General features: G+C 37.7%; 1 protein-coding gene across 1 annotated transcript in view; it reads left to right on the top strand.

The window, feature by feature from the left end:
* Positions 1–14,159, top strand: part of DCAF5 (DDB1 and CUL4 associated factor 5) — a 66,904-nt gene that overhangs the window by 15,195 nt on the left and 37,550 nt on the right. Inside the window, exons 4-5 of the mRNA XM_064714355.1 lie at positions 1,303–1,442; positions 3,470–3,599. Of these exons, the coding sequence (XP_064570425.1) occupies positions 1,303–1,442; positions 3,470–3,599 (270 nt within the window). The remainder of the gene's footprint in view (positions 1–1,302; positions 1,443–3,469; positions 3,600–14,159) is intronic.

Below are 14,159 nucleotides of genomic sequence, written 5' to 3'. Positions count from 1 at the left end.
GAGTTTTTTTGTTTGGTGTTCTGTTTTTCTTGTTTTACTTAAGTGTAGAAATGTCAGTTTTAGAAGCTGGTGTTTATTGTGTTCTGACTTTTTAAGATTGTACAAGATCTTTGTAATTTTTGCTTTTCTATATAACACATTTTTTCCTGCTGTGTCTTGTTTAGATGTTTTGACAAGTCTTTTTGATATGTGCATATTTTTAATGTGCTTTTGTTATCAGTTTGTTTTTTTTTTTAATATGCAAAGTCCAGTTGTAATCCATACAGAATTCCTTCCTCTAAGGCTATTTTGTATGATCTTTTAAAAGAAACCTTAGTAGACCAAATTCTGATTGATTTCTATGGAAAGTTAATCTCTTTCTCATGATAACACTTGATCTGTCAACTGCTTTTTTGTAACTTTAAATGGCTTTTTCTGTTACTGCTTTCTTCCCCTTTTTTATTAATGATCCCTGAGATAGAGTTAGTAGATCTGCTACTAGAAACATCATTTGCCATGTGAGCAAAATGCTGATTTTATGTAGGATCTCTTTGGTGCTGTTTCCATGACATATATGGATAGTATATATAGTTTTTCCCCTAAAGAAACAAAGGAGCTTTTTAAAGGAAATGAAGCAGTCCCAGAATCTTCTGATTTAGTATTTCAGTTTTTGACCTCTCCATACCACTATTCTAGCTTTTTAGATGATCTGAAACATTTGGAAAAGACTGGAGAATGTGCTTTTTCTTTTTTAATAGCTGTGAAACAGCTGAAATCTAGATATACTTTTGGGGGAATTATTTTTATTTTATTGTTTTTTTGCTGTTCTTTCTACATGGAAAAATATAGGTCTGGTCCTAAAAACTAAGAAAACTTACTGAAAAAGCCATCTGGAAAGTTGCTCTTTTGGACAAAACGAACTTTTGGACAGAACGAAAAACTGTATTAAAGAATGAACTTCTGTCTTTTCCTTTTTACATTAAGTTGTAAAAATTTACTCCAGAGGTCCCAAGGCTTCTTTCTCTTTCCTATTACATCCTCCCAAACTTAAATCTAATGCATCATGTGTTCCGTAGCCTCTTGCAGTATAGGAAGTTTTTAATGCTTGGGTTTTATTTTGAGATTATTTTTCCCCTCATAGCAAGAAGTCACTATACATGGGCATTCTGTTTGGTTTTTACTCTAATTAAACACAAGGGTCTTCTTATGAAATGACAGAAACTTTGTCACAAAGTATTACTAGGTAGGTAAAGCAGTAAATGCTTTGCTTTCTAAAACAATAGCAAAAGAAGGAAGAATGAGGATGTAGTGTCTCTCTTCCAGCACGGAGACCTTGGATGTGTTTGCCCATGAGGATGCAGTGTATGGCCTTTCAGTGAGCCCAGTCAATGACAACATCTTTGCCAGCTCATCAGATGATGGCCGGGTCCTGATCTGGGACATCCGAGAGTCTTCCCATGGAGGTGAGATCTCTAGAGGGAAAATAGAATTGATTTAGGAAGAATTCAGGTAAGGCAAGGAAGAGAAAAGTTATGTTTATCTGGGGTGAAAGTGAGACATAATTCTTTTGGCCAGTGACTGTCAAGCCCTAGTCCTTACAGTTCTGTTACTGTCTTAAATGAGTACTTATAATTTTTATTAAAAAGTGTTGAGCTGCTCCCTTCAGAAACATGTTCGTACTTCAGTGTATAAGAGCTACAATAGTGAATGAGCATAAGGAACAATAGAAAAGCAATCCCCCCACTTTTCATTAAAATGACTTAGTGCCTCATTAGTTTAGCTCCTGTAATTTCTCTTTGACAGGCTGAAAGGCAACTTTTGATATCTTAGAAGAAAACCGTGGTGCCAATCTATTTATAATAAAGGTAGGAAGAAAAGCACCATTAATTAGTGACTGATTAGTGAGTGATTTGACTAAGGAAATATACACAAATTTAAAGTTTATTTTAAAACCCAGCCCCTTTGGCAATCTGATGTTTGTCTCTCCACTCAGCTGATGTAGGTCTTTGCTTCACAGTGGGGGCTGCCATTTTAATAACACAGCCTTTTATGTCCCAGCAGGATTCTGATTTGATGATGCAAACATAGGAGGTCAGTTTTGGTGTTAAACCTTATTTGGAGCTGCTGGCAGACCAGCAGCAATTTCTAAAGCCTTTGGGCAGACTGGCATGACAAAAGTTGGCTTCTTTTCTTGTTTTTACTTTTGACTTATGTCTATGAATAACACCATGAAGCTTAATCTGTGGTCAGAGACCTTTGTTTTCATCATTGCTAAAAAAACACTAAGAAGGAAAATGCCTGATGAAAAAACTTGTAATAGAGCATGGAAGGAGCGTACAGACAAGACAAGTAAATGTTAATTCTGTCTCATTTGCTTGATAGGCAGTGGTTTCAGAAGGTATTGGGAATTTGAGAGGGTTGCCTGTTTAACCATGTTCATATGTGGTAATGAGGGAAATGAGGAAGAAAATCACATAGCTCTGGAGGTGCTTGTGGGGTAAGGGTGCTGCACTGGTGGGTCAGACAGGGACAAGAACTGTCTCCCTAGCACGTGAGTGACACAGGAATTGCACCAAAGCAAACAGTGAATGGGAAAGTCTGGCCAAATCCCTGGCTCAAAATAGAGATTGATTCTGGTTTCTTAGTTGATTTAAAGAGTGGCAGCATGCCACAGAAGATACAAACAAGGAAGAGAATTAGACTGTGCTTAAAGCTGTAAAGCACAGAGGCAGAGAGAAGGTAACAGAGTCAAGGCTTTTCCCCACTCTTCATGGAGACAGTATTTTGATGGAATAAATAAGGCAGAATAGCCGCCCAAACACAGTCTTATGAGAGGGAGAGTCTGAGTGAGCATGTTTTCTACTCTGTGTGTGAACAGCAAGAGCTAACTGTTAACGTTCTTTTTATGCAAGAGGAGCACCCTTCTTGTCTGCTAGTACAGCACTTAAGAGGTGGTAGGCTTCTTTTCCCCAGGGTTAGCAGCTTGCTTTAAGCTGAGTTTCACACAAATTTATTTCACTTCTTGTAATATTATTTTCCCTTAGAAACAATTTCTGCTACATTTATAGTTTGGGTAAATCAGCAGGGGCTGTGGAAACTCTCAGGCATATATTACTAGCAAGATTTCAGAAGCTCCTCCATGTATAGTCTTTATCAGATGAGCATTTGGTAATGAACCTTAAAAAGATTCAAGTATTTGATCTTTGAATAGCTAGTTTTAAACTCTGATAACCTTCCATAAAGAAAATGGTGTCTTGAAATTCAGTGTGTGTCCTTTTCCATATTTAGACAGAATTAATGTACACGTGGGTGGATTTTAAAACTTCAGGTTTTATATTGCTTTGGATGTGTCAGCTTGAGAAGTGGTTTGAACATGTCTCCATATCTTCAGATCTTGTTATGCTGTTTCCATATTCAGCTGCCAAACTCCTTGCATTGAACAGTTGAATGCATTGTTTGTTCTTATCTGAAATTTCAACTTTTTCAACAGAGCCCTTCTGCTTGGCACACTACCCATCAGCCTTTCACAGTGTGATGTTTAATCCAGTAGAACCCAGATTACTGGCTACTGCCAACTCTAAGGAAGGTGTGGGACTCTGGGATATCCGTAAACCTCAGAGGTATGATCTGGCTGACCTTGTTTTATGCTGTGTTATTTCTTTCCCTTGGGGAGGTGATGGCATGCTGCTTTTTTTTTTTAATTTAAGTCAGTATATGTGTTAGTAAGAGAAGATGCACAACAAAGTTAATAGCAATGTTGTTCATCAGTTATTTTGCATAATTAATATTCTTCCTCATACTTTTGATCTAATTTGATTTAAAACTGGGCTAGATTTTCAGTGTTAAGGTAAGTGATTTTTAAGGTAAGTCAAGGCTCCAAAGCCTGCTTGGCTTCACCACTGCAGATTAGCTTGGATTGCTGTGTCAAGTTCTCATCATTGTATTTAGCACTGTCTTGGTACTACTGGAAGAAGCTGTGGTGCCACTGCCTGGTTTACAGTTTGTTTTTCATGCCCAGCTCAGTTTTTATTGGCTGACTAGAAAGTGTGGTCAAGGCAGCTTTTTACTCAGTGCTTATGAGTTTAACATGGCTTCCTGAGAGATACAGACATCTGTATAATCATTTGGCTGTCTAATGTGCTTCCAGATATTCATAGAGTTAAAAATAAGTTAAGAGAATTAGGTTACAGTTGGAAATATGTTAGACTGGGTTCTAAATTGGATGTATACAATGTCTGGTACCAGACTTTGGCATGCATGAGAGATTAAGCTTTTTCAGTCTTTCAGATTGTGAATGTTCATTTTTCCATCATAAAAATCTGTGGTGGGTTAAGTCTGGCTGCATGCCAGCTGTAACATAAATGAATGCAGGTGTTAAGTCTACTTTCAGCTACCATTTTCTGGGACAGCCATTAGCTCTCCTCCTTTGCTTGATCAGAGATGTGTCCAAAACACAGTGAGAAGGGTGTATGCTTGGCTTGGGAAAAGAAAATGGCTCTAAATCACTCTGCTGCCACTGCAGATTTTTTCCCCATGAAACTCTCAGGAAAGAGGACTCTTCAGAATGATATGTGTCCTGCTAGTGGGCTGCCAAAGTCAGGATCTCTCATATTTAAATAAATTATACTGAATTTTTAGTCTATTTAAAGTAACAGAGCATTTGACAAAACTTCTACTTGTCTCTGTAGATCTAATTTGCTAATCTAGAAAGCTGGAATTTGTTTTTTAATGTATTTGTGGCCAATTCACTTTGTCATATGAGGAAAAAGAAATTAATTTTAGAACAGTAAAGATACAATCCTCATTCTGGTGAGGAAGTGGAAGCCAGAATTTACACATCTATCTGTGTATTTCAGTTTGTTACAGACTTTTCTGGAGAAAATACACTTAATTATCAGGGGGTAAAACTAGTTCTTGCTAAAGATAAAGTAATCCACATAATGCTGTAAGTACTTGTGATAGACTGCATAAAACTGAAGTTGGTATGTGAGGAAGTTTGTGAATATTTTCCATATTTGTATTAATAATAAAGGATGCTGTAGTTGCAGGTAGGATCTGCCAAAACCACTTTGATTGGTGAGTTTTATAGGAAGAAAGGGTTAAAGAGCCCTGAAATTCTCCATAATCTAGGCATAAACAGGAAACTGCCTTTGTAAGCATGCCACTAGCACAGCAAAGGAAGGCTACTGCATCAGATGCTTTCCTCACTGTCAAAAAGGTCTGCTAATGGTAAAAGTTCTTGCTTCCCTACATGTTTGTAGCTCTCTTTTATATTGTCTTTGGTATCCAAGAGATTATATTTCTTCCTGAAGTGTAGGAAGGATGAAGGAATAGAAGTTTTTGAGGGACATGATTTGAGGGACAAGTATTTATTTGATTGTTGAATCTTTGCTGGGATTGTTGAATAGCATAATGTATAAATCACTGAAGGGGGATAGGATATCGGAAGGTGAAGGTAGTGTAGAAAGTAATCTTACCCCCTAAAGAGTTGCAGCTGGGTTAATTATTAAAGATTAGGAGTAGGCCTGACTTTAACTGGCCACAGCTGTAGCCAATAAGAAGAGTGTTATAAAAGAGTGGATTGGTTGAGGGGGAACTGGAGTTAGTTGGCTACTGTGAGAAGAGTCAGTGCTTAGAGGAGCTGCCTATGAGAAACATCAAGGAGGTATGGAACTCTTGTACTAAGGAGACAACAATATGGGACCTTTGCAATACAATGACAACAAATAGCAACAATAAAAAATTGCTAGGTTTGTCTGTTTCTTCCCTAGTCTACTTTTTTATCTACAGTGCTGCATATGATTTTCACCTGTGAGGGATTTTTATGCCTTAAGCCATCAAGGGAAATTCTTCCAGTCCTTCGGTATTGATGTAGGCCATCATAACACTGAGGCCACTGTGGAAGATTTTCACTCCTATCATTCCACCCGTGGTGCCAATAGAAAGTACCAGATCATTTCAACTTTGCCTGCTTTGTCACATTCTGTGGTAGTGCAGTTTTGATTAGAGGTTGAATGAGTACAAAGAAGGGGAAGAAGTTTAGATACTTTTAAGTGTTTACTGTGGGTTGCCAAAATTTTAACTCCCAGTGGGCTAGGCTGGACCACAGCGCTCTACCAATATGGGACATGGGAAATGGTTACGTGTAGTTAATAACTTGCTGCTGGTATAACACTTTCTGTAAAACTCATGGTCCCAACTACTGTCTGTTCTCAGATGGAGGCAGAGTTAGGTAATGCAGGCACTACTTTTTGCTTCATAACTGGAGGCTGCTCTGGGGAATTTTGCTGCTGCTTGTCTGCAAGATCCAGCAAGTGAGAAGCTTGGAATTCCGAAGACTAGCTGTTTGTGGCCAGTAGCAGTACTATAGTTAGCAATACCTTCACATTGTAGTTAGCAATATTTTCACACAATACACATTACAGCCAACAGCACTGTGTGTGTAGAGGCTTTTTACAGAGATAGGTGAGGTTTGATAAAACTCACAGGAATTGGGGGGCCTTTACTCATTTGAAGGGGATCAGACTTGATGTTGAATATCTGATTTTAATCAGCAAAGACTTCTCAGAGGAAGTATAGTTTTTCTTTGATGCTGTTCAGCTTGATAATGGACTATCAGAAAAGGAGAGATTTGCTATTAACTTCTAAACTTGTGCATCAGTCACTGGAATATTGTGTAGTTTTAGGCTAATAGCTCTACATTTTCAAAACATTGAATAGAGCAGTCATGTCCTTGTAGGTTAGAGAATTCAGATATAGATTCCATTGCTTGACAGGAACAAATGAGCTGTATTTACTTATTTATCCAGAAAATCTGAGGATTTTTACATGGCTCTTCTCCAATTGAGTTATGGGAGAATTTGTCTCAGATTGCTGTTGTATGCCTCCAGCCAGGAAAATTGGTTTTGTCCACTTCTTTAGGCACCATTAAACACCCCTAAAAATTTTAAATTGAATACTTTTAGGGCTAGGAAAGAAGTCCTGATTTTGAGTAGATTTTATTAATGTGCCGTGGAATTGGTTAACTGTCTAATAGGAAGCTGGGAGTGCTTTATGCTTGGCTGCCACAGTGAAGGAGGTGATTGAAAAGCCAGCATTTCTTGGCATGCATGGAGAAATTTAGAGACAGTTGCACAGTCTGAATTGTGGAAAGTTTAGCTCACTTCAAATAATCATAATTTGATTAGTCTTGCTGACTGAGTCAGGATACAGAGGCGGATTCATTTTGCGTTTTCCCAAAGTTCATTCACAGCTTGATATTTCTGCTGTCTCAGATTTAGTGCAGCAATTGAGATTCTCTCCTCCTATCCCAGTATACTAATAAGATCTGGATGTGGTGGATTGGCTCCTCAGAAATAGCTATATGAAGTGCTATAAATGCAGAACTAATATAATTCTACAATTATAAGCTGACTAGGGAGTCTGGAAATCTTATTTTTCTATTTTTAGAGTGTGTAAGTATTTCTATTCCTTCAGGTGGACGTTAAACTGAAACCATCTGTATTGTTTCTTCTTTAAAAAGAGTGCATTGAAAAGCTCTAAATGTGGTTTTGATTGAGGAGACTGCTGTAAGGCATTCACACCACTAGATGGGGTCTGGAAGCTGTGCCTTTTTAAAAGAAAGCTCAAGAGGGAGGTCTGTGCTGCTTAAACTATTTACAATAAAATATGTATTAAAAATATTGTTACAGAATTGCTGGGGGGAACTCAGCAAGTTGGAGTGCCTATATATCTCAAGCAAAGGCTGTGTAATTTCAGCACTTGTTAGGTACTCATGATCTCCCTTCTCTTTTTCCATGCAGCTCCATGACCATCTCATTCTTTTTACTGAAATGAAAAGACTGCTTTTTCCCTTAAGAAAATATTATCATTGTACTCTTAATACTTTCTTTTCCTATGTTCCCTCTGACCCACCACTTACATCTACATATGTGGAAGTTTTTGAGATCAAAATTATATTGATTTGTCCTGTTAATGACCATCACATGTTTTTAAACTGATCTTCATGCTGCAATAAGGCTGAGAATCTAGAGAAGCAAACTCCTAAGCTGTGGACAAGGAACACATGTTGTTAGATATTAGTGAATCATCTAGTGATTAGCTCATTAAACAGGAAGCAAAATATAGAGGTATAGAAATTCTTCCCTGTAGTAAACAAATTACGTTCAGGGGGTTCTTGGGAGAGGACTCTTCTTAGCAGGCTTATGAATGTTGATGTGTGTTGATCTTTCCAATGTGTGGATGACTTTGAAAGTGTGGCTGCACTGTGCTGCTGGTCTTGAACTGACTGTATTTCCTAAAGCCTCTGTCTTGAACAGAGCTTTTCTGCCAAGTGCTAATTACTAGGTGTTCAGCTTACTCATTGTACTGCAAGTAAACACAGTCCAACTCTTAAAACAATCTGTGACATCCATAACTTCTGGTCCACATATATTGGAGATCATAGGTATTTTTGAAAACCCAGTTCTTGGCTCCTGATTGCTTTGACTGGTAGTTTGTTACTTCATTGAGTTCCCAGCCTTTCAAAGACGTGATGAGTATTACCTTTTTTGGTTTTGTATCAGTGGTCTGGTAGCAAGAGGAAAATACAGTTGGACATAGAAATCTTGCAGGTGGTGTTAGATTGATATGTAGCTGGGAAAGCTAGGTTTAAGGTTTAGGAGGCCTCTCTCAGTATCAAAATAGGAGTGGTAGCTACCAGAACTACAGGAAATTTGAGAGCAGTTCTTCATGGTTTAGTTAAATGCATGTCAAGTAGACCAGCTTTGCAAGAGAGGACTGAATATTACCTCTGAATAATGGCATGGTTAATTCTGTTAGGTTGGGGTTTTTTTGATAAGTGGATGTGCAAGGGAAAGGGAGATGAGTATTTGCAGCTCTGTCTGTACCACAGGTGATATTTGTAACCTGTTGCATAGAGAGGACTTTAGAAAATCTCTGTGGTGATGTTGAAGGTATTCTAAGGTCATGAACACAGCACCATAACTGAGTACAAGTCCACAGATTGAGGTCTCCAGTGGTTGCCAGTTTTAGTTTCTAGTGTCATACCTTCAAGGTATTTGATCCTTAGAGGTCACACAAGAAGAAGAGAGATGGCAGTTGTTTTCTGAGTAATGCTCACCCATGTGCTGGATTTTTATCCTTTCTAGCTTTCCTTCCTGAGTTCACTCTACAAAGTAACTGTTGCCTTTTTTTATCTGTGTGTTACCAAGATGTCTGGTGTGTTGGATGAAATACTGAGCTTCTGCAAGTGGGAGGGATCAGTATTGTTGGTGATTGTGTTGGGGATAGTAATTCAGGGACCAGACACAGGATTTGCTTCTGACAGGGAGCTTACCAAGGTTCAGGGCTCTTTCCTTAAAAGCTAGTGCTGGTGAATTGGGAATCTTCTTCATGTAGAATCTGTAGGTGATATATGATGGCAGGAATAGTAATGAGGATGTTTAAAATTTTACTTTGACTGTCTTACATTTTGACTTTTCATGTGAAGGAAAGAAGCTTCTGATTGTCATCACTTCCAGTGTGATTGCTTTGGGATTCCCTAAGTCCCTGCAGGTGGAACAGTTCACTACATCATTGAATTGGCAAATACCTGTTTCAATTATTTCAGTGCAATAGAAGCGTGCTGCATGTTTCTGTTTGGAGACCTTTGTCAGTCTTGCTCTGAGCAGAGCACGGTATTAAGGACTGCAGGAGAAATGTGTATCTTGGCAACCACTTGATCATTGTCAGGCTTATAATTTCTTTCTCTTCCTAGTAGAATAATTTGGTGTGATTTTTGACTGATTTGATGTTGCTTAAAGTAATTCATTTAGGCTACAGTTTAACAAATTTTAAATGCTGTTTTGGAACTCACCAATATGGGTCAACCATACCACCTCAAATAGGTCAAATAGCTATTTGTCTTCAATTGCAGTTCAGAAAATAGAACTCATCCCACACATGTACCATCCTCATATGTTACACTTCTGTGCTACTGAGGCAGCTCAACTGATCAGTTTCTCAACCTAGAATTTAAAGACCTAACCAGATCCAACTTGGCATATTTGCCCCAAATTACACAGAACCTAAATGTAGACACTTTCCCTTCTTATTTGTGTTCCATTATTTCTCAAAAATTCCCTTTTGAACTTTTAGGAAGTGAACTGATTATTGCTTAAATTCATGGGATTGAATTTTTCTGGGAATCTTTAGGATGTGTTGAAAGAACATTTGAATAGTAATGGCATCTGGGGGAGCAGTACTTTTTGGATGGCTTTTGGCTTAGATTTCCTTATTGTAAACATAAATCTCAAAAATGTTTGCCACAAATTTAGCCAAATTCAACGACTTACTTAGATGTTTCTAACTTTAAATTATCTCTGCCTTTCCTTCTTTCTTCTCACTGAGGGGAAAAAAGGGAGTACTTGCAAATGAGCCTTTTTTATCTTTGGGCAAGGAGAGATGGTAACAATCATCAAGGCTTTAGTCATATTGATGACTTTCCTGCCTGAGGAGACTTTATTTTGTTGCCATCTTTAGTCTTTTGATGCTTTTTTTTTTTGCCTTTTTTTCTTTAAAGACAGGAGTGCAGCCTAAAGTTTTGAACTATGTAGATCAGTGGATTGATTGTTAAACAATTTTTTTTATTCTGAAGCAGTAATTTCTGTTGCTGGTGTAAGCATCACCTAATAGATAGTCTGGAAATACTTAACTTTGCAAGTCTGCCAAATAGTGCCTGGTATTTAAGTGTGTGAACCAGGTACTGTAGTCTCTTTTTCCCACCCTTATGCCATGTCCTGATTGTGGAGTTTCCTGGGATGGTAATGTAGGAAGGGCCCTCTCGCTTAGCTATATTCTAGATATACACACTCCATATTTCATTTGCAGTCCTGCTTTATGCATGATCTTGTCAGCCCTCTTGGAACAGAGGGTTTAGCTTAGCTTCTTCTGTGTTTAGTCTGGTGTCCTTCCTGGAGTGGAGTGTATTTAGAAAGATTTTTAGCTTTCCTTTAGGATCCCTGGATTTGTTGATCAGACACAACTGAATTGTGGAGAACTGAGGTTCAAATTGTATAATAGAAAAGAGTGTTCTTAGTAGCTCAGCTTCTAATTCTTTGTTGTTCTCAGATAGGGCTATGGTCATTCTTCTGTTTGGTGTCTTGATTGTTCTCCATCATATGCACTGGGGTTTTCTGATTTGAAGATGAAACTTTTTCACGCCTATCAGCATCCTCACATTAACGCTCTTGGTTCTGGCAGGCACTTAAACTCAATACTGTCCCTTTGCTCTGCTATTCAGGTTTTAGATATTCAACACTAGGTAGCTGTAAACAAGTCAGGAAACCTGGTTTTGTTTCAGAGTGTTGGTTAGGTCTGTTGATTGACCTTTCTTGCCCTCAGTTTTTCCTGTACTAAGAAAAGGGAAAGCTGCCTACTTCAAAAGCCTCATGGTGCTTAATCTTTTTGTTAGCTTTGAAATACTTTAGCACCCAGGTCTTTTTAAAGCAAGAATTTAAAGTGCAAAGTATTGTCCTTGTAATGCAAATTTTGAAAGTATAATCTGTTGCTCAAAAGAACCTCAGATTGAATGGGTTTTTGTAGAGGGCTTTCTTTAGGCAGTAATCATTGTAAATCTTGCCCTAATCACATCTATCCCTCAATTTAATATGGAAGGAATTAAAAGAGAAATTTTTTTTGTCTAAAAAGGAAAAAAAGGAGAAAGGAAAAAAAATATGGTTGACTGAAATCAAAGGCGAGAGCCTCTTAGTGCGTTTACTAGGACAACATATGAAAAATTTGTTTAACCCTATTGTAAGAGAAGGGAATTAGTCTTTGAAACATCAGTCCAGGGGAAATTGTGGTAGAACCAACCTGATGAGTCCAAAGGTATGCCTGCAGTTATATTCACTTACCTTTAGGTAAAAGTTTATATTCATCTTTCATCTACTAGAGGCAAAAGCTTTACTAGTTCAAGACTGGACTCTTCCTCTGCAGGAGCATTTAGGATCTTGCCACTCCTCCTGTCAAAATAAAGGCCTACTTTCTTCTTGCTGTTATTTTCTTTAATAACTACTTGTGTAGTTTTTGTAAATTAAAAATTCTTGCAGCTTCACTAGAGGAAAGCAGGGAGGGGATTGTGTGTATATATATTTTATTGAATAAGAGAACAAATCTGTGGCTGATGTTACTCATAAGCTTTCCTAATGCAAGACAACAATTGTAGCACAGAAATGTGCAGGAAAAAATCTATTGTAAGACTGCAGTATTGATACATGACTGATTTTGCATAAGGTATGAAAATGGCTTCATTCTTCAGAAGGAATTGCCAACTTCTACACTCAGATTATTTTTCAAAGGTAACATTCTCTGATATCCATGTTCTTTGTGTTGTAAAGACTTTGGTGAATGCTTGGTTTTGGGAACACATCCTGCTCCTTTTTTTGGCCTAAAGGTCATCTTCCCATGCCATGTCTGGCGGTATTTGTTATCTTCTCTATCAGGTTATCTGATGGAACCTGCTGGTTTGTGTTTTGCTGGATTTAGCTGAGCAGTGTTCCCTGTCACAGTCTGTACTCCATCCTACAAGGTGCTATTTCTGAACAGGCTGCATAATGGACTCTGATCAGAGAATTTAGGGATTAGAAAAGGATGGAAAAGATCAGGTGTTTCAGCTAGTTTGTTGTTGTTGGGCAGTTGCTTTTTACATTGTATTCTCAAGTTTTTTTTAATCTAGCTAAATGTTATTGTTGTTTGATTAGGTTTTTGGTGGTTTTTCCCTGAAAAACTAATTGTCTGCTTACTAGATCTCATTTATTGTTTACATTACACTAACACCTACATGATTCTAGCCTACATGAGAATAGGACACTCTTGTGCCTGGTGACCCACAGACCTGTGGTGAGGACAAACCTAGGGCAGGAGAATGTGAACACATCTGTAATGAGACCTAAACAAACCTTGGCTAGGGCTGGAGGAGGATGTGAAGCATTCAAACAAATGGGATATTTTTTTTCCGCTCTTTGTCTTTTGCTACTGTTCACTCTTTGCAATGGCAGATGTAACCTTAAATCCTGAAAGGATAAAAGTCATACGGATAAGGAGGAGAATTTAGTACACTTTACTCTGCCCTTGCCATCTTCCTCAGAATACTGAAATTCTTGAGCTATTTTCCTGTGAATGAAGGCAGAATGCAGGGAATCACAATACTTTCTGAAGAGCTGCCTGAGATAACTGATGTAGCAACATTTTCATTCAGTGAAGCAGTTAGGTCATAAGGGCCAAACTAGGCGAGCCTTTGCTGTTACATTGTTGGGTTGCTCTGGGTACATAAATGGTGATGTTTGATGTTTTTAAGGCTCCAGTTTCTGAAGTCTGTTATCAGATAAGAATCTCAGTTATTTAAAAAATTAAAAAAGGAGTATTGACCTTTGAGTTTGCCATGCAGGAAAGTTCATTAATGATGGGGAGATTCCATTTTGAACATAGTTTATATGTTTCTGACCTTAACAGTAAACCGCAAAGGAATGTCACATTATTGAACACCCTGAATTCTGTACTTTTCTTATCTTGGTGGATGGAGTTAATTTTAATTGTACTTTCTTTTTGAAGAAAAGCAAAGATATTAGTTTTGCTAATAATACACAGCCTTTATTTTATTTGGTTATTGTTTAATATCTGAGCAAATACCCCTTACTCCTGGTAAGGATTCTAGGAGACAGTTCTTGTGAAGGTAGTAAGATCAGAAGTAATGATGATAGAATTTTAAAAAGTTAGCTTGTTTCTAAAAAATAATAAAATCTTGAGTATGGCTTGTATACCTTCAGACATGGATTGACTTCCTTCACATTTGTTAACACTTGGAATACTTATAATGAAATGTACACTTAGTTTCTTTGAAAAGCAGATAAATTGTATCTATCTTGAGATTTCTGAGACTTATAGTCTACTTTAAAAAGGTCTGCATGATTATTGGGCAGACTGTGCTCAAGATTGTGCTGACTTTTCTGTTATTGGTTAATTTGACTCTTAAATGTTTGCTTCAGACTCTATATTAATTGTGTCCTTTTAAACACACAAAAATTTTCTTGCAAATAAACCCCCAAACTTTTCTGCAGTTTTCCAGGCCAAAATTCTGTCTGCCAAGTTTCATTCCAGTTATTTTTTTGCACAGTTAGAAGTTTCTCAATTTTGTGGTTACA

This window comes from Zonotrichia leucophrys, chromosome 5 (assembly GCF_028769735.1).
Source record: "Zonotrichia leucophrys gambelii isolate GWCS_2022_RI chromosome 5, RI_Zleu_2.0, whole genome shotgun sequence".
NCBI lineage: Eukaryota > Metazoa > Chordata > Aves > Passeriformes > Passerellidae > Zonotrichia > Zonotrichia leucophrys.
This window is presented reverse-complemented; position numbering and strand designations above follow the sequence as displayed.